Genomic DNA, 26126 nt, shown 5'->3' with positions numbered 1-26126 from the left:
CATATATCCTCAGTTTAGTTCTTTTTCCCCCAATTTTAGAGTGTACATTATTAACTATAGTCATCACACTATGTAATAAATCTAATTTAAATCTTTTGTCTAGTTAAAATTTTATACTTGTTGTTCAAAACATTTCTCCCCTCCTTGTCCCCTAGAAAACACCACTCTAATTCCTGCTTCTTTTAGTTCAACTTTTTCTGACTCATATATTAAGATCATGCAATATTTGTCTTTCACCTCATCATCATCTATGGGACATATACATTTTCAGTAGAAATGCATAAAGTTTATTGCTAAATGTGTTAACTGTAAGTTTAGCTTTCTCTCTAACCAAAAATACTTTAGAAGATCTTATTAAAGAGTTTTCAAAGGAAGAGAACTATAAAAATTCCATTACCTAATAAAGTAGTATACTGGGCCTTAGAACTAAGTTAAATTTCATTCCCCATAGTTCAGTCTTTTCATGGAACATAAATTAAAAAAATATTAAAAAAACAAATTCATTTTGATTATCAAGTAGACTAAAAAGTTCCCAGGGAAATTAAAATTTACTCAATGACCTACTAAAATAAGCAAAACATGCTAGCATTAGAAAAACTAAGGTAAATAACTGCTGAACACACAAACACTGTGTCAAAGACTAAGAGATCTAAGTACCTTGTAATCTAATGACTGAATGATGTCCCAATCCCCGATGTGAAGCTTTAAAAATGTGAACTCTCTAGAGACCCATAATAACTATAAGATATTGTCTACCATATTATGAAATCTCAAATAAATTTATCAGTTTATAAGAGAAAATTAACTTTGTAACTTTCTGTGACCTATAATTTTTTTAAAGAAAAAAAACAGGAACAGTACCCTTTAGAGTTGGCCTTTCTCAGGGTACTGCCCTTGGTTCTCTTCTCATATCCCATTAACACATTGATTATGTCTAAATCTATTACCTCCAACCCAATTTTCTGAATTCCAGACACTCAAATGACTATAGGACATTATCTCCCAGAAGGAATCTCAAACTCTTAACACTGAACCAACTCATTGTCTTCCTAAAAAATTGTTCATTAGTGACTCAGGAAGATGAGGCAGGAGGATCTCAAGTTCAAGGCTAGCCACAAACAACTCAGCGAGGCCCTAAGCAATTTAGTGAGACCTTGTCTCAAATGTAGCTCAGTGATGGAGCACCCTGGGTTCAATATCCAATACCAAAAAAAAAAAAAAAAAAATAAGAAAGAAAAGAGAAAAAGAAATTGCTCCTCTTCCTACATTGCCTTCCTGCCTGCATCCAAGTGATATGAACCATTAAACTTAGTGAAAAATTATATCCTATCCTCTTCCTGATTCGTCCCTAACTTTACTTCATGTCCAAACAATCCTTAATCCTACCTCTTTAATATTCGTTAAATCTCTCCCCCTCTTTTCCATAAATTGAACTTAGATCCTTATCATCACCCTTATCTAGATCCTTTTTCATAATTAAGAATCTCAGTGAGGCTTTGACAGCTTTTCTAAAATAAAAATAATCACCCCAGTGGCTCAGGAGGTTAAGGCAGGAAGATTGCAAGTTAAGAGCCAGCCTCAAAAAGTTAGTAAGGTCCTGAGCAACTCAGGGAGACCCTCTCTCTACATAAAATTTTAAAGGAGGAGGAGGGGGAGGGGGCGAGGCAGCACTGAAGATGTGGCTCAATGCCTCAGGATCCAATCTTCAGTACAAAAGATAGAAAGTAAGAAATCATAACAACCCTTCCTCTGAACTTCAAAAGATATTATTTTAGCCTTCTTGATCCAATATACAAGTTCTGTATATCATGTTCTAACTACACCAAACAACTCAGAAAAATCACTATGCTAGTTATCTGGAAAAAGCTGACAGATTCAGGACAAGCATTTACTACTGTTCTCTCCTAAAACACACTAAAAAAGATATAGACTTTTTTTTTTTTTTAAGGACTTAAAACCATAAGAAAAAAAGAAAGAATTAGAAAAGTAAAAGTAATTTAATATGGATGCTGGAAAGAAAGACAAGTGGTAACTGACTCAGACAACTAAGCAACCAAGGCTCAAATTAAAGACTTAAAAAAAAAACAAAACCCTCACAAAACAAAGGTAAGAAGCAGCCTGATTTACATTACTGATCTTCCAAAAGACTCAGGAACTGGTAGTGCCAATTATTTTGAAAAAATCTATTTATGTCTGTGCATATATGTGTGTTTGGGGGACTATGAGTGAAGAAGTATTAATAATAAGAAAACTTCTAGAAGGTGTTTTAAAAAGCAATTTAATAACAAGATCTCACATAAACAAGAAGATAAACAACTGGCTCTTCTCTTGAACTAGCATAAAACTGTTTTCTGCTAAAAGTAAAAAAGATACTCTCAAGACAACAAAATTCCATGTAATCAAGAGCTGGGGATGATATAAAACAAGAAGATTAGATTACACTGTAATAGGCAGAAGATTGGGGGATCTTTCACTGAGAAAAGATATCAAAATATTAACATGGCTTGCTTTCCCACAAAATGTAATACAGATCAATCTAAAAGAAACCCCACATTTTCAAGCTTCTGACAGAAACTCACCCCCTCCACTGAGCTTTTCAATACCCACTCCTAAATTTATACAACCTGTTGATAGATCTTGAACTTGGAAGATGTTTAAAGATGCATTATACTGCTTCAAATTTTTCTTGATGGCAAGTAAGTAAATAAATAGAAACGAGGGCTGGAGATGTAGCTCAGCAGTAGAATGCTTGCCTGGCACATGTGAGGCACTGGGTTCAATCGTTAGCACCACATAAAAATAAATAAATAAAATAAAGGTACTGTGTCCAAATACAACTAAAAAGTATTAATAAATAAATAGAAATGAGCAACTAAGAATGAAACAATATGATTAAATTATCTAATATGAAAAATATAAGACAAAACAATTAGAAAATAGCATCTTGAAAGAAAGCAAGACCAAAAGGAAATTAAAGTTTGGAAAAGTTTAACATCCTTGGTATAATAAAACACTGCATTCACAAAATAAAAATGAAATTTACAAAAAGATTCTTCTAAATATAAGTCACAGACATTAAAATATGAGCAGAAAAGAATTGCACAATACAAAGGTTAAAAGATAACATTGAGAAAAATCTTGCAGAAAGTAAAATAAAAGCACAAAGACAAGAAAAAGCAGGAAATATGCAGTAAAAAAAAGTAGAGAACTGATTCAGAATATCCATCAGCTAAGTTATTACAAGTTTGGAGAGAAAACCATAAAATGGAAAAAATAATCAGCAAAATACAATACATTTATCTAAACCTCTAACGTATGTTTCAGTCTGAAATGTTCACCAGGTGTCCAGAACAATGGAATAAATACACACCTACATCATCATGAGACTGCAAACAGGTACAAATGGACTAGGGATATAGACTGAGTACTTGCCTAGCATGCATGAGGCCCCAGGCTCTATCCCCAGCACAAAAATATATAAAATTAACTTAAAAAAAAAAGAAGATGATCATACAATTGCCATAAATGGGAAGAAGTGATGACACATTCATGAATTAAGAAAAATATCTCTAAAATTGAGACCACAGCCACACAACCACACAAAGCTTCATGGCACACATCGCTGAATGATACCTACCAGCCCTCCCAACCCCAACTCCACAGTCCATCATACAAAGAATCTGCTTTCATCTTGGGACACCTTCATTGCCATCTTTAGTTAGGGCAACTCTCAGCTTAGAACACCGGCTGGGCAGGTACTGATAGTCCCCAACTACCCCTCGCCCCAGCACAACGACTGCCCAATACAAAACAGCCTTCTAAGACAGGTATAAAAACAGAGCGCAACCCATAAGCCCTGCTAAGAGAAAGATCCCCAAATAGGAAGTAGAAAGGGAGAGGGTGAGCAAGATACAGTTTAGAGACTAAATTTAGAGACCAGGAACTGACAGATCTACAGGTGATATAAGGAGATAAGACCAGGCACCCACATCACAGAGGAGATCCTTGGGGTACAGTCTCCCACTGGGGACAGATGGTACCATACCCAACTTCCAGGTGCCCTGAACTTCTAAGACCAACCTTCCCACCCTGAGGTGGGAACCTCCTTCCCAACCTTCACAATCCCACCTACTGAATGAGAAGGGAATCAGGAAAGATACTGATCTCCAACCAAAACAGTCTCTGTTTCTTCTTTTAAAATTTCTTTTTCTTTTTTCCTCCCTCTCTATTCTGCCACTCTTGACATTCCCAACATTTGTGAAACCAAATACATTGCATGAATTAGGATAACGAGGACTGGGATGTCTGAAAAATATATTACAGTTGTGTTATACATTCTTTTACCTCCTATTTTTACGTTTTTTTATTTTTCTTAATATTTGTGTGTTTATTTTATGTGCTCTATTGTCTTCCCACTTACTTGTCTCTCCTCAAAATCACTTCCTCACTCTTCTCCTGCTCCTAACCTTCTTCTTTAGATTCCTCTCTCACACTTCCTAAGAAATAATAACTCTATTCCTCATCTCTTACCCCTTCAACATCTCATCCTATACCTCACTTCCTGTTCTTTGTCCACATCAGAAACTGTAAACCCTTCTACAAACCTACTGTTTATATTGTAGATAATAAATGAACTCATCATTTCTGTACTATTGTGATAAAACTGTAAATGTCTTATTAACAACTATTAGGTTTAAGGTTGAATAATATTTGTATTAGGATTTTTAACATTCTTCTTTCCCTCAAAGGAAAGGTACTGGAACTCTGAAGGGGCACTATAAGCCTATAGGATAAAAACAGGAATGCCTCCAATCCATGGTGCGAGAAGGGAGGACACACAAACAACATGAAAAAACAAGGAAAAAAAGTGCCTCAGACAAATCAAGATAATACATTATTAGAATGCATGACTAGCATATCAGAAGAAATGACAGAGAAGGAGTTCAGGATGTACATAATTAAATGTTCTGTAAATGATGATATAAGAGAACAAATACAGGCAGCAAAAGATCAGTTTGATAGAGCTATATAGGCAAATACAGAAAGCAAAAGATTACTTCAACAAAGAGATAGAGGTTCTGGGGGAGGAGGGGGACATAAACCCTCAAAATGAAAGAAACAATAAACCAAATTAAAAGCTCAATAGAAAGTGTCACCAAATGATTAGACCACTTAGAAGACAGGACCTCAGACAATGAAGAAAAATTATAATCTCGAAAAGAATGTAGTTCACAACAGTGAAGATGATAAGAAACCATGAGCAAAACATTCAAGAAAGATAACATAAAAAGACCAAATGTAAGAGTTATTGTGATAGAGGAAGGTGTAGAGTTCCAAACCAAAGGAATCAAGAATCTATTCAATGAAATAATATTAGAAAACTTTCCAACCATGAAGAATGAATTGGGAAACCAAATACGAGACGCTTACAGGATGTCAAAGTCCAAAATCACAACAGATCCATACCAAACAAGGTACATAATAATGAAAATGCCAAGCATACAGAATAAGAAAAGAATCTTAAAAGCCATGAGAGAAAGGAATCAAATCACATATAGGGGGAAACCAATTGGAATTTTCTGCAGATTTTTCAAACCAGACCCTGAAAACGAGAAGATCCTGGAAAAACATATACCACGCTATGTAAGAAAATGGATATCAACCAAGATCTTGTATCCAGGGCTAGGGTTGTGGCTAAGTGGTAGAGCGCTCGCCTCGCATGTGCAAGAACCTGGGTTGGATCCTCAGCACCACATTAAAAAAAATAAATAAATTAGTAAAATAAAGATATTGTGTCCAACTACAACTAAAAAATAAATATTAAGACATAGGCTGGCACATGGGATTTAAAAAGATGCAAAAATATGCTGCCTCCAAGAGACTCATCTCATAGGAAAAGACATCCACAGACTGAAGGTGAAGGGTAGGGAAAAAAACATACCACTAACATGGACTGCGGAAAAAAGCAGGAGTCTCCATCCTCATATCAAATAAAGTAGACTTCAAACCAAAGTTGATAAAAAGGGATAAATAAGGACATTTCATACTGCTTAAGGAAACCATACACCAACAAGACATAACAATTATAAATATATATGCCTCAAACAATAGACCATCTACATTCATCAAACAAACTCTTCTCAAATTCAAGAGTCAAATAGCCCACAACACAATAATTCTGGATGATCTTTCACCACTTGATAGATCTTCCAAACAACAGCTGAACAAAGAAACTATAAAACTCAATAATAAAATCAGTAACTTAGGCTTAACTGACATATATAGAATATTACATCCATCAACAAGCAAATCACTTTCTTCTCAGTAGCACATGGATCCTTCTTTAAAATAGACTCCATATTATGCCACAAAGCAACTCTTAGCACATACAAAAAAGTAGGGATACTACCATGCATTCTATTACATCATAATGAAATAAAATTGAAAACAAATGATGAAATAAAAAACGAAAGCTACTCCAACACCCGGAGACTAAATAATATTAAATGAACAATGGATTGCAAAAGGCATCAAAGAAGAGAAAATTCTTAGAGGTAAATAACACTGATACAATATATCAAAATGCCTGGGATACTATGAAGGCAGTACTAAGAGAAAAGTTCATTGCATGCAGTTCATTCCTTAAAAGAAGAAAAGGTCAACAAATAAATGACCTAATGTTATATAGCTCAAAGCCCTAGAAAAAGAACAAATCAACACCCAAAGCAGTAGAAGACAGGAAATAATTAAAATCAGAGCTAAAAATCAATGAAATTGAAACAACAACAACAACAACAACAACAAAAAAAACTTAAAAACTTAAACTTAAAATAAAAAGTTGGTTCTTTGAAAAAAATAAATAAAATTGATAAACCCTTAGCCATGCTAACAAAGAGGAGAGAGAAAAAAATATTCCCTCAAATTACTAACATCCATGATGAAAAAAGAAATATCAAAACAGTTACTACAGAAATACAGAAGATAATTAGAAATTATTTTAAAAATTTGTATTCCAATAAAATAGAAAACATCAAAGGCATTGATAAATTTCTAGAGTCATATGATTTGCCCAAACTGAATAGGGATGATAAAAGAGAAAACACTTCCACACTCATTCTATGAGGCCAATATCACCCTGATTCCCAAACCAGACAAAGACACATCAGAGAAAGAAAACATCAGACCAATCTCTCTAATGAACATAGATGTGAAAATTCTCAATAAAATTCTGGCACATTGAACAAAAAAACATATTAAAAAGATAGTGCACCACGAACAAGTGGGGTTCATAGCAGGGATACAAGGTTTTGGTTCAACATATAGAAATCAATAAATGTAATTCATCACATCAATAGACTTAAAGAATCATATGATTATCTTAATAAATGCAGAAAAAGCATTCGACAAAATATAGCACCACTTCACGTTAAAATAGTAGAAAAACTAGGGATAACAGGAACACATCTCTCATTGTAAAAGCTATCTATGCTAAGGCCAAGGCCAACATCATTATAAATGGAGAAAAATTCCCTCTAAAAACTGGAATAAGATAGGAAGGCCCTCTTTCACCACTTCTATTTAACATGATCCTTGAAACTCTAGAGCAATTAGACAGACAAAAAAATAAAAGGGATACAAATAGGAAAAGAAGAACTTAAGCTATCACTATTTGCCAACGACATGATTCTATACATAGAAGACCCAAAAAAAGCCCACCAGAAAACTTCTAGAACTAATAAATGAATTGAATTTAGCAAAGTAGCAGGATATAAAATCAACATCCATAATCAAAGGCATTTCTGTATATCAGTGACAAATTCTCTGAAAGAGAAATTAAGAAAACTACCCCATTTACAATAGCCTCAAAAAAAAAAACAAAAAAAAAAAAAACCTGGGAATCAACTTAACGAAAGAGGTGAAAGACATCTGCAATGAAAACTACAGAACACTAAAGGAAGAAATTAAAAAAGACCTTAGAAGATGGAAAAATCTACCTTGTTCTTGGATAGGCAGAATTAATATTGTCAATATGACCATCCTACCAAAAGCACTATAAAGATTTAATGCAATTCCAATCAAAATTCCAATGACATTCCTCACAGAAAGAGAAAAGGCAGTCATGAAATTCATCTGGAAAAATAAGAGACCCACAATAGCTAAAGTAGTCCTTAGCAAGAAGAGTGAAGCAGATAGCATCTCTATATCAGACCTTAAACTACACTACAGAAAAACAGTAACAAAAATGGCATGGTACTAGCACCAAACTAAACTTGTAGACCAATGGTACAGAATAGAGGACACAGAGACAAACCCACATAAATACAGGTATCTTATATTACACAAAGGTGCCAAAAACATATATTGGAGAAAAAATAGCCTCTTTAACTAGGTGCTAGGAAAACTGGAAATCTATATGCAACAAAATGAAATTAAGCCCTTATCTCTTACCATGCACAAAACTCAACTCAAAGTGGATCAAGGACCTAGGAATTAAGCCAGAGACCCTGCTACTAATATAAGAAAAAGTAGGCCCAAATCTCCATCAGGCTGGATTAGGCCCTGACCTTAATAAGACTTCTATAGCGCAAGAATTAAAATCAAGAATCAATAAATGGGATGGATTCGAACACAAAATCTTCTCAGCAAAGGAAATAATCAGTGAAGTGAATAGAGAGCTTACAGAATGGGAGCAAATTTTTACCACAGGCACATGAGACAGCACTAATCTCTAGGATATATAAATAACTCAAGTGGCTAGGGATGTGGCTCAAGTGGTAGCACACTTGCCTGGCATGCGTGTGGCCCGGGTTCAATCCTCAGCACCACATACCAACAAAGATGTTGTGTCCGCAGAGAACTAAAAAATAAATATTAAAAATTCTCTCTCTCTCCTCTCTTTAAAAAAAAAATAAAAATAAATAAATAACTCAAAAGTCTTAAAATGCACGCACGCACACACACACATACACACACACACAAAATAACCCAGTCAATAAATGAGCCAACAACCGAACAGACACTTCTCAGAAGATGAAATACAATCAATCAACAAATAGATGTAAAAATGTTCAACATCTCTAGCAATTAGAGAAATGCAAATCAAAACTACTCTAAGATTTCATCTCATTCCAAGCAGAATGGCAGCAAATACAAACGGGGGGTGGGAGGGTGGGGGGGGTGGTTGTGGCTCAGAGGTAGATTACTTGCCTAGTATGTGTGAGGCACTGGGTTCCATCTTCAACACCACAAAAAAATAAAATATTGTGTCCACCTATAACTAAAAACTAAACATTAAAAAAAAACCCCACAAATAGGGCTGGGGTTGTGGCTCAGCAGTAGAGCACTCGCCTACCGCATGTAAGGCCTTGAGTTGGATCTTCAGCACCACATATAAATAAATAAAATAAACATATTGTGTCCAACTACAACTAATAAATAAACATTTTTAAAAAAAATCTTAAAAAGAATACAAACAAAAAAAAAAACAAAAAAGAATGCAAACAACAATAAGTGATGGTGAGGATGTGGGGAAAAGGGCACACTCTTACATTGCTGGCAGGACTGTAAATTGGTGCAACCAATCTGGAAAGCAGTATGGAGATTCCTTGAAAAACTGGGAATGGAACCACCCACTCCTTGGTTTATCCCCAAAGGACTTAAAACAGCCAAAGGACTTTAAACATCCATGTTTATATGAGCACAATTCACAGCTAAATTGTGGAACCAATCTAGTTGTCCCTTAGTAGATGAATAGAAAAAGAAAATGTGGTATATATACACAATGGAGTATTACTCAGCAATAAAAGAGAATAAAATCATGGCATTTGCAGATAAATGAATATCATGCTAAGTGAAGTAAGCCAATCCCCAAAAAACAAATGCTGAATGTTTTCTCTGATATAAGAAGGCTGATGCATAGTGGGGTTGGGAGGGGGAACAAGGGAGTATTAGATGAACTCTAGATAGTTTTGAACTCTAGATAATTTTCACAAACATTATACTAAGTGAAATACAGCATGCAAACAAAAAAATGCTTACAGAATGATGCTATTCATGCAAAATTCAATGTCAGGGTGGAAGCAGGATAGTGGTTACCTTTTGGAGCACAGCGAGTAATGGGAATACAAACAGGACTCTTGGGGTGCTGCCAATGTAACTTACCTTTTGGTTGGTTATGTAAATATGTATACTTTGTGAAAATTATTAAGTTTTATACATACAATGTATCTTTTTTACTTGTATAAAAAGTTTAAATAAAATGGAATGTTAAACCCATGAAAATAACTATGGGTTAAAAAAGAAGATGCTGATTTATGGTGGGGATGGGGGGAGGGGAGCATGGGAGGAACAGACAAACTTTAGAAAGAGCAAAGGGGAAGGAGAGGAAAGAAGGGGACATGGGGGTAGGAAAGATGGTAGAATGAGATGGACATCATTACCCTAGGTACATGTATGAAAACATGGTGTGGCTCTACTTTGTGTACAATATGAAAAACTGTGCTCTATTTATGTAGTATGAATTTAATTCTGCTGTTATATATAATAAATTAGAATAAATAAAATAAAAATAAGCCACAAAAAATTCTCAGTAGTCAAAAACTAAACACACACACACACACACAAAATGAGCAGCCAACCTACTGAACTTTGTGAAAATAGAATAAAACCATTTCCACATATGCAAAATCTCAAAAAAATTTACCTCCGTTTATCTTTTACAAGAATGCCACTCCCATTCATGGACATCATCACAAAGAAGAAATTGAACAAGATGGCAAAATGAGGTATAGAAAACAGGCATTCCACAGAAAAAACAAGAATAATCCTTTAAGTAACAGTGAAAAGGGATCCAATTATAACAGCTAAGCATAAGCACAAAGTAAAACCAGTCTAGACTAAAGCACATAAAAATATTTCATATTTCTTCAAGATGATGAAAGTAACATAATGCCTGATGTTTCTGACCATACTGAAGGACAGTTTAAGTAACAGGTAAAAAATATGGGTTCAATTACATAGAAAACTAGGGTAGTAAGAAGAAATCTAGGATGACCTAAGTTTCGCCTCTGGAGTACTCATACTATTTCCCCATTATTCAATCAAATACTAACATGGACACTAACGGGAAGAAATTTTACAGATGTAATTAAGTCTGCTATCAACTGACCTTAAGATAAAAAAATTATCCAGGTAAGCCTACTTACTCACATGAGCTTTTTAAGAGAGTTTTCTCTCGCTAGTTGCATAAAGGGCAGTCAGAGATTGAAGACCTCAGAAGATTTGACATGTAAGAATTTCTCCATGTTGAAAGAATGTATGGTCTATAAAAAAATGAAAGAATTCCCCTGCTCACATTCCTCAAATAAGCTGGAACCTTCATACCACAGATCAAGGAACTACATTCTGTCAACAATCTGAGTGAATATGGTAGGATTTTTTTCCATAAAGACTCCCAGGGAAACTTGGACTGGCAGATACCTCAATTTCAACCCATTAGACTCTGATCAAAATTTAGACATGGCATACCAGATTTCTGACTTACAAAACTATGACCTAATAAGTGGATGTTGTTTTAAATCACCAGATTTATGGTAATTTGACACATAGCAACAGAAACTATTATACTAAGCAAAGAAGTAGCTGTTGGAAAGATGGTATGAAAAAAAGAAAATTAATATAGACTTTGTACAGTTAAAAAACTTGACCCATAATCGTGTCCAAGTTAACTTATAATAACTTTATAGAGAGAATGGAGAGATGGAAGTGACACAAAGGGTTTAATAGGATTAAATAACACATGCACATTACACAGATTTTATAAACAAAAAGATCCATCCATAAGAAAAGTAGATTCCTCCACTAAGCAGGAAATAAAGAGGAGCAGAGTACTGTCACTTTTCAACAACAAAAAAAATCTTCAAAACAGGTAGAGGTGTTCACACCTATAATCCAGCTACTCAGGAGGCTGAGGCAGGAGGATAACAAGTTGCAGGCCAGCTTGAGTAATTAAATTAATACCCTGTCTCAAGGGGCTGGAGCTGGGGCTCAGGCTCAGTGGTAGAGTGCTCACCTAGCATGCACGAGGCACTGGGTTCAATCCTCAGCACCACGTAAATGTAAAATAAAGACATAAATAAATGTATTGTGTCCAACTACAACTAAAAAAAATAAATAAATTCCCTGTCTCAAAATAGAAATCAAAAGTGCTGGGATGTAGCTCAGTGGTAAAGAATCCCTCAGTTGGGTGGTGGGTGATAAATCTTAAAAACAACAACAAAAGGGCTAGGGGTGTGGCTCATGATAGTACCCTTGCCTAGTAATATATGAGGCTCTGGGTTCCATCTCCAGTACCACAAAAAGACAAACAAAAAACAACTTTAAAAGCTGACTCCTTAACGTATCCACATAGGTAAACCCTTAAAAGAAATAAAAATCTACCACATTCTCTCATTCCTTGGGAGTTTTACAGATGCTGCTCAATTTGGCAAAAATACCCTTAACATCCTCATCCCTAAATCACCATCTCATTAACATCCACTCCCCTCCCTACTTTTAAAATAATATTTAACACATGCATATTACAACACCACCATTTGGATACCATTTCTGCCAGGAGGTCTTTGCTGATACCGCACTTTATCCTTCAAACAAGATAGATAACCCTACACAGGTTCCCATATCACCACATTATCACTGATAAAAGAGCCCTTTAATGACAAAGTTAATTTTCCTAGATAGTCACCTCACAAAGAGCCTGCCCTATTTACTTCTACATCTAAGTTCCTAGTATCATGCACTATACATTGTAGGCCCTCAAATTTTTTATTATATAAATTAAATAACTCTTTCCACTAAAGCCAACTATTACAGACTAGAAAGTTCATTTTTAGCCAGTTATAGACTTCTGCAGGCAAAGACTACCAAAGTCTGGGTTTCCAGCTTTGTAAAAAATACAGAAGGAAAACACAGAAAAGCTTACACTATCATCTGTTACAAGCCAAAAGATGACCACAGTTTTCAAGAAAGGACACCTACCAATAAACTTAATTGTCCCAAATGATTAAAGTTTCAATTTTAGTATCAATTATTATATGCTTATTTCAAAAGGGCAGGTAATTATTTTACACCCCTGTCCCTATACAGACATACAGGGTAGTTACCATGATTAAAGAACCCAAACATTCCACAAGGTTTCTCAGGCTTACTAAGATTCCCTGAAGTAGTACTGCCTAAGTAGAAACTAAAGGTGGGGTTTTTGTTCTTGTTGTTTGTTTATTTTTAAATCTTCCTCACAAAACTCCCCAAATGAATCTAAAAGGACATTTTGGCAGACATATAATATGAAGAATCTGGAAGGCATTCTTAGTTCTGTTAAAGATGCAGTGTAAACTCATCACTGATCTTCTGTTATGTTTTTTTTTATTTATTCTCTTTTACAAGAGGAATATAATCTTTTTTTAAAAAAAAAATTGTAGTTGTAGATGGACAGAATGCCTTTATTTTATTTGTTTATTTTTATGTGCTGCTGAGGATCAAACCCAGTGCCTCATGCATGCCACTGAGCCAGAGGCTCTGCCCTAAAGAAATATAATCGTTATAGAATAATCATAAGAATTAAAGGGTAGACAGAATGAGACATGTTTTGAAGAGCTTTGGTGGGGGCAAAAGAAGTATTACTGTTTAATGGTATAATTTCTGTTTTATAAGATGAAAAGAATGTGTGCACAACATTATAAGTATTTAATATTACTGAACGTTATACCTAAAATTGGTTAAGATGGCAAATTTTATATTATCTAAATCTTATCAAAATAAAAATAGGGGTAAATGTGCTTTAAAATATTTTGTATCACTATTCATCTACCTAAAACGAATAAAAATTTGTAACTATAAAATTCATCCTTAAATATTCATGAAAAGAATAAGTTCACATCCCCAAATCATTAAGGTGTTGAGAAAGGTTTTTAAGAACTAACATAAAAATTTCACAGTAATAATTCTGTTTTTGGGGGGGGGTGGTGGGAGAGGAAGGTACTAAGGACGACCACTGAGTCACAGTCAAACCCCCGGCCCTATTTTGTATTTTATTTAGTGACAGGGTCTCACTGAGTGCTTAGGGCCTTGCCATTGCTGAGGCTGGCAATGAACTCACAATCCTCCTGCCTCAGCCTCCCGAGCCACTGGGGTTACAGGTATGCTCTACCATTAGCTGTAATTCTTGATTTAGAGGAAGATCTCCCCAATTGAAAAATTTTCAAACTCAGAAGTGAAGGCAATAAAATCACTTGAGCATCTTCAGACCAAGATATTTTACTTCTTGGCCTTAAGCCTGTTCCTGCCTATATGTTACAACTACAATGTTTTTTCTTTCTTTTCTTTTTTTTTTTTTGGTGGTGCTGGAGATTGAACCCAGAGCTTTGCGCATGCAAAGAAAGCACTGTACGTACCAGTTGAGCTATATCCCCAGCCCTACAATTCACTTTAAAATGTGAACGAAAATCCAGGTTGCTCTCTCAGAAGTTTCAGGTTCCTCTCTGTTACATATATTATTAACACTTCAAAATCAAAATGTATAAAATGAAATTTACTGCTCTTCCCTCAAAAGCAATTACCTGTTTTCTTGCCTTCCCAGATAATGAAAGGGAAATTTTTTTAAATTTTAAATCAAAGATAAAGAGAAAAAAAATGTAGAATAAGTTGATGAAGAAGAGCCCTGAACACCAGGAAAACTGCATGCACAGTACAACTGAAATCAAGAGTTCGTCATCACCAAAGAGCACAACGTTTAGTAAAAGAAATTATCATTTAAAAGTACAAGACATCTCTCAAATGTCCTCAAAAAAAAAAAATGTCCCAAGTAAACATAAAAAAGTGTTTTTTTTTTAAGACTGTTATACATAAAAGAAAGAAAAAATGTGAAGCTGTCCACTATAATTAACATAAATCACAGGAAAACAATGAAAAATTTTTGACAAGAACAAAAAATACTTGAGACACTCTGGAGAAGTAACTTACCTGAACAAGATGAATAAGCGTTGTCAAAATAGCACATCTTAACATATTGTGTTCTTCACTTTGCTTCCAAAGAAGAGGCAAATATTGTACCAAACATCCTACATATGGTCGTATCTACCACAACAGAAGAGGAAGAAAGAGAATTATATGAGTGAATAAGGCAATTTTCTTTGGAAACACTGACAAAATACTCCTAAGTCCGAGGCAACAAATATTTAGTATTTACTAAATATATTAAGATAAAGCAGATATTATATGGAGACCCAGAACTCGATACAAATAATTTAAAAAGAATTTTAAAGTATCAAATATACTGAATGAAATATACTTTATGAAAATAAAACATTCTCATAGGTTAATAGAAAATGATGTCATATATGCTTTGTTTTTTAAAAACAGCTTACCTAAGTGCAAATTATACTGTTTCAAAAAAGAACCAGCATTTGTTCATTCATTTAACAATTATCTGATGGCATCTTCCCAGTTTCAGACACTTAGGACAAGGCACTGGAAAGAAAAACTATATACAGAAACTATATAAACCCTTATTGTGAAAAATAATACGTGCAATGGTAAAGGTATAACAAGATATGGTGGGAAAACAAGGGAAGAAAACCATTTTTGAAGGATAAAATTGTTATGCCTACTATGATTAAGTCAATCTGTTTGTAGAGGAGGGAAAAAAATAAAACATAGCACAGCTTGACAGAGTGTTTCTTGAAAAGTAAAACGGATCTACACTAGAGCTAGACAGTGTTCCAGCTCCAGGCTTAGGACCATGGTATCTGAAATCACTGAGAAGGATATCCTTGATTATGAAACAGAAATTTTAGACATTCATAGCTTTAGCACTATCCAAATCTTATAAGATAAAACATTACTCTCAGAAAGGGTTTCTTTATTCTGTGTATGCAACATTGAACTTTAAAAGGGTAGCAAAACAACTATAGGATTTATTCCCCTTCCTAGTGATGGTGGTAACAAAACTTAAATTTATCTGTTCAAATATTTCAGTGAGATATAACTAAACAAATATTAAGAAATGTATTTATTACCTTGCTTTCATGTAGTAAATTCATCACCTACTATGTTATTTTCAAAATTTGAATCATACCATTATACAGTTAATACTGAAAACTTAACTCTTTGTCTAAGTGTTTCCTACTTAAGATCACTTCAATTAACTTAAAGCAGGCAATTATGATATAAACAACACATTTCTCTGACTGCTAGAGATGGTGAGCATTTTTTCATGTACTTGTTGATTGATTGTATGTCCTCCTCTGAGAAGTGTCTGTTCAGGTCCTTGGCCCATTTGTTGATTGGGTTATTTGTTTTCTTACTGTTTAATTTTTTGAGTTCTTTGTATACTCTGGATATTAGGGCTCTATCTGAAGTGTGAGGAGTAAAAATTTGTTCCCCGGATGTAGGCTCCCTATTTACCTCTCTTATTGTTTCTCTTGCTGAGAAAAAACTTTTAGTTTCAGTAAGTCCTATTTGTTGATTCTTGTTATTAACTCTTGGGCTATGGGTGTCCTATTAAGGAATTTGGAACCCAACCCCACAATATGTAGATCGGAGCCAATTTTTTCTTCTATCAGATGCAGAGTCTCTGATTTGATATCAAGCTCTTTAATCCATTTTGAGTTAACTTTTGTGCATGGTGAGAGAAAGGGATTCAGTTTCATTTTGTTGCATATGGATTTCCAGTTTTCCCAGCACCATTTGTTGAAGATGCCATCCTTCCTCCATTGCAAGCTTTTAGCATCTTTATCAAATATAAGATAGTTGTAATTTTGTGGATTGGTCTCTGTGTCCTCTATTCTGTACCACTGGTCCACCCACCTGTTTTGGTACCAGTACCATGCTGTTTTTGTTACTATTGCTCTGTAGTACAGTTTGAAATCTGGTATCATTATACCTCCTGATTCACACTTCCTGCTTAGAATTGCTTTTGCTATTCTGGGTCTTTTATTTTTCCATATGAATTTCATGATTGCTTTATCTATTTCTACAAGAAATGCAGTTGGGATTTTGATTGGCATCGCACTGAACCTATAGAGAACTTTTGATAATATCGCCATTTTGATGATGTTAGTTCTGCCTATCCATGAACAAGGTATATTTTTCCATTTTCTAAGATCTTCTTCTATTCTCTCGTTAGGGTTCTGTAGTTTTCATTGTATAAATCTTTCACCTCTTTTGTTAGGTTGATTCCCAAGTATTTTATTTTTTTTGATGATATTGTGAATGGGGTGGTTTTCCTCATTTCCATTTCAGAAGATTTGTCGCTGATATATAGAAATGCCTTTGATTTATGTGTGTTGATTTTATATCCTGCCAATTTGCTGAATTCATTTATTAGCTCTAGTAGTTTCTTTGTAGACCCTTTTGGGTCTTCTAGGTATAGGATCATATCATGCGCAAATAGTGATAAAGTTCTTCTTTTCCTATTTTTATACCTTTAATTTCTTTCATCTGTCTAATTGCTCTGGCCAGAGAAATGCAAATCAAAACCACCCTAAGATACCATCTCACTCCAGTAAGATTGGCAGCCATTATGAAATCAAACAACAACAAGTGCTGGCGAGGATGTGCAGAAAAGGGTACATTTGTACATTGCTGGTGGGATTGCAAATTGGTGCGGCCAATTTGGAAAGCAGTATGGAGATTCCTTGGAAAGCTGGGAATGGAACCACCATTTGACCCAGCTATTCCCCTTCTCAGTCTATTCCCTAAAGACCTAAAAAGAGCATACTACAGGGATACTGCTACATCGATATTCATAGCAGCATAATTCACAATAGCTAGACTGTGGAACCAACCTAGATGCCCTTCAATAGATGAATGGATAAAAAAATGTGGCATTTATACACAATAGAGTATTACTCTGCACTAAAAAATGACAAAATCATGGAATTTGCAGGGAAATGGATGGCACTAGAGCAGATTATGCTAAGTGAAGCTAGCCAATCCCTAAAAAACAAATGCCAAATGTATTCTTTGATATAAGGAGAACAACTAAGAACAGAGTTGGGAGGAAGAGCATGAGAAGAAGATTAACATTAAACAGGGATGAGAGGTGGGAGGGAAAGAGAGAAGGGAAATTGCATGGAAATGGAAGGAGACCCTAATCTTTATACAAAATTACATGTAAGAGGAAGTGAGGGGAAAGGGGAAAAAAACGAGAGAGAAATGAATTACAGTAGATGGGGTAGAGAGAGAAGATGGGAGGGGAGGGGAGTGGAGGGGAGGGGGGATAGTAGAGGATAGGAAAGGCAACAGAACACATCAGACACTAGTCTGGCACTATGTAAAACAGTGGATGTGTAATCGATGTGATTCTGCAATCTGTATACGGGGTAAAAATAGGAGTTCATAACCCACTTGAATCAAATGTATGAAATATGATATGTCAAGAACTATGTAATGTTTTGAACAACCAATAATAAAAATTAAAAAAAAAATAAACAACACAGGTTTCAACATACCAAATTCAACACAATCTACTGATAAGGAAAATAAGACCGAGTTTATAAAAAATAGAAAAGATACTCCAAAGAACAGAAGGTGGGGTAATAAAATCAAACAACCTAGTTACATATGAAAGCCATAATATATATATATATTATATATATTATTATATATTATATATATACACACACACATATACATATATAAATTTTAACTTTTCTTTTTTTTAATTTTTTTAGTTACAGATGGACACAATACTTTTATTTTATTTATTTTATGTGGTGCTAAGGACTGAACCCAGTGCCTCAGATGTGCTAGGCAAGCACTCTACCACTGAGCCACTACCCCAGCCCCCAATCTTAGCTTTTTATTAGAATATACATTCTAACTTAAGGTTTATGCTTCAAAAACAATGCTTCAAAAATCACTTATAGTCACTATTGTTAAAAAAAAAATCAAAAGGACTGGGGATTAAAGATAGAGTGGTAATATGAGAACCAAAAAATATTTCAATGAGGTAGAGAAACCATGAAGTCAAATGTTGCATCTCCTAATAAAAACTGGTATGAAGTTCCTCAAAATATGATCCAGCAATCTCAAAAGAATTGAAATTAGGATCCTGAAGAGCTCACTCATACTCTATGAGTTCATTTTAGCATTATTCACAATAGCCAATATGTGCAATCAACTTAAATATCCATCAACAGACTGAATGGTTAAAGAATATGTGGTATATAAAAAATAGCATACATAATCAGCTGTATCTATAATTTATACATCCTCAGATCAAACCTTGAATGGAAAATATTTAAGAAATAATGTGTCTGTATTAAATATGTACAGACTGGTTTTCTGTCATTGTGTTAAATAATACAGCACAATAATTACTAATGCAACAATTAAAATGCATTAGCTATTATTAGTAATCTAGATATGGTTTAAAGTAAATAAGATATGCAAATATTACATATTTTTATATAAGGGACTTTAGACAGATATAAATTTTGATATGCTGAAACCAATCCCCTGAGGATATCAAGCGATAACCATACATTAAAAAAATTCTGCTGTATGTGACATGGAGTTTTAAGGACTTTATGCTAAATTAAATGTCTGTTTCAGAAAGATGAATATTGAACAATTCCACTTATAAAACATACCTAAAATAGTCAAATTCATTGAATCCAATAGTGGAATAGTGGTTACCAGGGGCAATGGGGAAGGAAATAAGAGGATTTACAGATCAATGGGTATAAATTTTCTGTTAATCAAGACTGTTGATTTTGCTGTACAACACTGTATCAATAGTCAACAATAATATGTTGTATACTGAAAGATTTGTTTATAAATCTCTCTCTTGTTAAATGTTCTTACCAAAGAATTTCTGAAAGAGGGGTAGAGAAGTACTATGAATATTTTAATGAGTTAGTTCACGTATAGGGAGATTTCTACTTTTATTCGTAACATGTTCTTGAAAACATGACTAAATGTGATATTTAATAGTCTAACAAATGTTTTAACAAGAACTCTATCCATGGGGGGTTTAAAAAAATTTAAAGTCTCTGATGACACTTCATATTTTAGGTAACAATTATTATATAAATTCTTATTTATATATATATTAAAAAGGTCACAGAAGTCTTTATATTATATATATATATATATATATATATATATATATATAGTCACAGAAGTCTTTTAATTTTGTTTTCTTCAGAAATATGTGGTGCTGAGGATTAAACCCAAGCTCATTAAACCCATGCCTGACATCATACCCAATGAATGGATATTTATTGTTGACTATGTATTCATAGGATCTCCGCATTAGAATAACATAACTGTAGACTTTTAAACACTTTTTCAAAGAGTAGAGATGATACAATATTTAAATAACTGCACACTAATAAGGTGCAAAGAGAGTGACTTCACTAAAACTTCAAAATTAGACAAAAATCAAATTTAGCATATGAAAGATAGTTAAGGGACACTTATGACAAGGATACAAAAATGGAGTTGTTCAAAGGTTAACATAGATAAAGAAGCAGATAACTGAGAATATTTTTCTTAAGCATTTCCTATCTTAGTCTGAGTTCTGAAAATAAAAGCTTCTACTGGATAGCTATATCTTATTATTGCTTACAAATGGGATAATTACCTAAGCTGGTTAGGCTTTTTGTGTTCTGAAAGATGAGAATAAATAAAAATCAAAAATCATTTTTAAATTCAACAATAAGAGTTTCAATGTGGGAAAAAAAAACATTTTATTATAGTATGTATCACTCAGTAAACAAATGAATTTCTTTCCATTTGTAGACAAAACTAAATGAAGAAATCCAAGAGACACTAAAATTTCAAGCTGTATGTTTACTCAAACTGACGTTATAGCATTACCAAGTCTTCCACTAACCAAGGAGCCAACGAGGCTGCTTGATATTTTATCTGGCTCAAGTTATTGGGGGCCTGGACTTCATATTCAGATGAGTTGGTAAAAAACCAATTCCAACTGAGTCACAGTTAAAATTTGACCAAAATATTGATACATGATTGTTTTGTACAAGAATTTATGGTATGGAAAGATCTGCTTTGACAGATATCTAAATTTATATTGCATTTAAATTATTTTTATATTTTCTAATTAATTTAGCTTTTTTTGATTTTTGCTATACCAAACAATTTTCAGCATATCTGTTCATAGTCACCCAGAGAAAACTTTCGGCATTAAACAAAAAGTAACTATCAACACTTAGAAAAAAATAAATTCAAAATTTTGGAAAAAAGGTTTAGTTAGAGGTTTAGGGAGACACAGGTTGAAATATTGTTAAATAAGACATACATAAATAAAGAATTCAAAAAAAGGAAAAGTCATTTCTACAAAAAGAAAAAAACTAATGAAAAGAAATTCATTAGTCAGATGTATCTAAATAAGATTATTATCTAATAGCCAATCCTTATCTTTATATTCACCCTTTTAAACAAAAATATATTGCAGGTGGAGGACATAGCTCAGTTGGTAAGAGTGATTGCCCTGCATGCACAAGGCCCTGGGTTCAATCCCCACCACCACAAAAAATATTCATATATGAAAATACATAATTTGGTCAATTTTATTCCCTAGTACCTCATCTTTTCTGCTCTTCCTCCCTTAATTTCAATCACCTTCTCCTATTCTATCCTTCTTCCTTCTATTTTTATGAGATCCTTTCTTTATCCTAGTACCTCATCTTTTCTGCTCTTCCTTCCTTAGCTTCAATCACCTTCTCCTATTCTATCCTTCTTCCTTCTATTTTTATGAGATCCTTTCTTTATTCCTTTTTTCTCTTTAGTTTCCACATGAGAGAAAACATCACATTTTGAGTCTGGCCTATTTCATAACATGATTTTCTGCAGTTCCATTCATTTGTTAGCAAATGACATAATTTCACTGTTCTTTATGGTCAAGTACAATTCAATGTGTATATACAACACATTTTCTTTATTCATTTATCTCTAATCAGATACCTATGCTGGTTTCAGACTTTGACTATTGTGAACTGCTCTGCTAACAAAACAAAACAAAACAAAAACTGCTATCCATTTATCACTAGCTGATTTTAGTTCTTTTGGATTAATACCAAGAGTGGAATAGCTGGGACATATGAGTCGTTTTATTTCTAGCTCTCCATAGTGGTTGTACTAATTTATAGACCCATCAATAATGTTTAAGTGTTGCTTTTCCCAACATCTTTGCCAGAATTTATTATTTACATTTTTAATGACTACAATCCCTACTAAGTCCATAAAGAAATCAGGAAAATAGTTCCATTCATAGTCACCTCGAAAAGACAAGACAAGACAAGACAATGAAACAAAGGAGACTGGGAATAAGTCTAACCATTAATAGAGGTGAAAGAAACTGAAGGCATTAGAAGAGGAAAAGGCAGTCCGTGTTCTTGGAAAGAAAGAATTAATGTTGTTAAATGGCCATATCACCAAAAGCAATCTACAGATCCAAACTATTCACATCAAAATACCAATGACAACCTTCACAGAAATAGAAAAAAATAGTCCTAAAACTCATATGGAAGAATAAAAGATCCAGGAAAGCCAAAGTAATCCTGAAAAAGAGCAAGGCTGAAGCCATCATGGTACCCAATCTCAAATTATACTAGAGCTATAGTAATGAAAAACAGCATGGTATTGGTATAAAAACAGACATGAAGGCCAAAGGAATAGAAAAAACACAGAGACAAACCCACAAATCAACTCACCTTTGACAAAGATGCTAAAAATATATATTGAAGACAACTTTTTAAATAAATTGTGCTCAGAAAACTGGATATCCATATATAGAAGAACAAAAGTAGATCCCTATGTATCATCCTGTATAAAAGTCAACTCAAAGTGAATCAAAAAATCTAGGAAGCAGACCAGAAACTTTGCAAATACTAGAAGAAAACACAGGGTCAATATTCAAATACACAGTTGCATATAGAGACTTTCTTACTAAGACTCCTAGAGCTCAACAAATAAAACCAAGAATCAATAAACAGGACAGCATCAAATTAAAAAGCTTCTGCACAACAAGAAAACAAGAGCCTGAAGAGAGAGCACATAGCTGGGCACAGTGGTAAACGCTATAATCTCAACAGCTTGGGAGGCTGAGGCAGGAGGATCTCAAGTTAAAAGCCAGCCTCAGTAACAGCAAGGTATTAATAAGCAAGTCAGTGAGACCCTGTCACTAAAAGAAATACAAAATAGGGCTAGGGATGTGGCTCAGTCGTTGATTGTCCCTGAGTTTAATCCCCGGAAAACCACCACCTGAGAAAATCTTGGCCAGCTAGTCTTCTGACAGAGGATTAATATTCAGACTATATAAAGAACACACAAAAAAATTAACACACACACAAAAAACAAACAAAAACCACACACACAAGTAAACCAATCAATAAATGGCAAATGAACTAAACAGACATTTGTCAGGAAGAAAAAAAATACAAGCAGCCAACAAATAGATTAAAAAAAAAAAAATTGAACATCCTTATTAACCAGGGAAACGCAAATCAAAACTACACTGAAATTTTCATCTTACCTATCACAATACAGTGATTTTCAAACAAAGATATATTATTGTGAATGATATAAGCTGCCACAGGATAATAATAATGTGCTCCCAGAGTTATCAATTTTTCACAAAGATGAATAACAAAAGAAACCAAATAACTGATAACAACCTTACATATCATTTTTATATTAAACCAAATGAAGATATAATGTGGGCCAAACACATTTAATTTTTAAGGTAAAATAACAGATCCCTGAGAATATGTGTACATGCTGACAAACACCTGTGGCCATGCCTTCAATTGGACTGAATTTTAAAAGTATTAAGACTAAACCAGATTTTCTAAGATATGGAAAATTCTACTTCCTTTCTAAATCCTCTACCATGTTGATGTAGCTTTTTCAAATTTCAATTTTTCTTATTAGTTATTTTTAAAAAACATGTATAGACACATAAATTCTAAACACATAAATAAAATCACAACCAATGCATTTTAATGAACATATTTTTTGGATTGGGAGCAGGTACCAAGGATTGAACTCAGGGGCACTTAACCACTGAGCTACATCCCCAATCCTATTTTGTATTTTATTTAGAGACAGGGTCTCACCAAGTTGCTTAGTGCCTCAATAAGTTGCTGAGGCTGGCTTTGAATTATCCTGCCTCAGCCTCCTGAGCCACTGGTATTACGGTGTGACCCACTGCACCGGGCTGAACACATTAACTTTCATATTAACTTTTAAACAATGTAGACTGACAGCTGGAGCTGGAGCTCAGTGGCAGCACAGTTGCCTGGCATGTGTGAGGCACTAGGTTCGATCCTCAGCACCACATAAAAAAATAAATTAAATAAAGGCATGCTGTCCATCTACAATTATAAAAAAAAATTAATTTAAAAAGAAATAGATTGAAAAACAAAGATATTGATGAATTCTACACATATTCTACTTACCTCTCTGACACTTATTTTCATGTTTTATAACAAAATTACCTGCATGTTGACTCTTTCAATCACACAAGAAAGGACATGCAAAACGTGCATCTTCGTGTCACATTCTGTAACTTGCTGCAATAACTGAAAAAGTAGTGTGAACATGGTCTCCAAATACTGCAGGTAAAAGGAAAAAAAGTTTGAGAAGTAAAATGTATAGACCTCTACATCTATAGGGACGTAAATAAAAAATAAATCATATTGAAGCAATGAAAGATAAGCAGAAAGTCAAAACCTTAGTAACAATTTTAAATTGTTCAAGCATCAATACATCTAAGACATTAATTTGTTATTTTATTATTACTAAATGTGTCCCTTTGACAATCTTAATCACCCACAAATAGAATGTTTAGAAAAAGACTGTCTATACTAACTAACTAAGCTATTAATAGTACCTTCTCACTCTTCTTCCACATTTCTATTACCAATCACAAAATGTTTTTTTTTTTGTAATATATATTTAAGCAAAAAGAACATGAATTATTGTACTCATGGCTAGTTATCTGATGTGGTCTTTAACTTATGTGGCATGGAGATACAAAATTTGGGAGATAAATGCTTGTTATTCTATGAATGACAGACCATTTATTAAAAAATAAAAAACTCATAATGTGTCTGGCTTTGAACACCTACATTATAAAAATTATGTTTGAAACTGACAAATCACAGGGACTTATATAAACCATTCGTTCACTCAGATATTTGGTTAAATTTTTTTTAGTTGCAGATGGACACAATACCTTTATTTTATTATTTATTTATGTGGTGCTAAGGATTGAACCCAGTGCCCCACGGGTGCAAGGCAAGCACGCTATCCACTGAGCCACAACCCCAACCCCTGGTTAATTTTTTATTATTGTTTTTGGTGAATGTTCATTTTTATATAAAATACTAAAACATTTCTTTCATTAAAAATATCTAATAATTAATTATTTTAAAAACTTATTCCTCTACAAGTTTTCCAATCTATAACACAAAAAAGATAAATAAACAACAGACATTTTATCATATAATTTTCTTCTCACCTAGTCTTCTTAAGAACAAACACTAACACTTCAATGTTACTAATATATTTTACAAATGCTTACTGAGAACCAACTATTTGAAAACACTATGCTAGGTGCTCAGGTTTAGTGAATAACAAAAGGATGAACATGATTTGGTATTCTTCTCTTCAAGTAATTTGCAATCTACTGTCAAGATTCACCCATGTAAACCCAAATAATGGAGGGAAACAATATAAGGAATAAAAGTAACAGACAGAGATGAGTGTGGTGCAGCACACCTATAATCTCAGCGATTTTGGAGGCTGAGGCAAGAGGCTGAGGCAGGATAGTAAGTTCAAAGCCAGCCTCAGCAACTTAGCAAGATCCTGTCTCTAAATAAAATATAAAAAAGGGACTGGAGATGTGCTTCAGTGTGTCCCTGGTACCCCCCCCCCAAAAAAAGTAACACATAAATTAAAATATTAGATATTTTATAATTGTAAAAAAAGAAAAAGTTGGTGTTTAACTTCAAAATCAATGACAAAATAGTTAAACAAAACTACACACAATAAAAGTGACCTGTTTCCAACAAGTTTATCAGAAGAGTTACAAAAAAAAG

General features: G+C 33.8%; 1 protein-coding gene across 4 annotated transcripts in view; it reads right to left on the bottom strand.

Moving 5' to 3' along the window:
- Positions 1–26126, bottom strand: part of Ipo11 (importin 11) — a 207934-nt gene that overhangs the window by 86852 nt on the left and 94956 nt on the right. For all 4 annotated transcript variants that reach the window (XM_026402552.2, XM_026402551.2, XM_026402553.2 and 1 more), the window contains exons 19-20: positions 24522–24638; positions 15016–15129 (exon numbers count right to left, since the gene is read on the bottom strand). In XM_026402552.2, the coding sequence (XP_026258337.1) occupies positions 15016–15129; positions 24522–24638 (231 nt within the window). The remainder of the gene's footprint in view (positions 1–15015; positions 15130–24521; positions 24639–26126) is intronic.

Source organism: Urocitellus parryii, chromosome 1, assembly GCF_045843805.1.
Source record: "Urocitellus parryii isolate mUroPar1 chromosome 1, mUroPar1.hap1, whole genome shotgun sequence".
In the NCBI taxonomy this organism is placed as follows: Eukaryota; Metazoa; Chordata; class Mammalia; order Rodentia; family Sciuridae; genus Urocitellus; species Urocitellus parryii.
The sequence above is the reverse complement of the archived record's forward strand: the minus strand, read 5'-3'. Positions and strand labels throughout refer to the sequence as shown.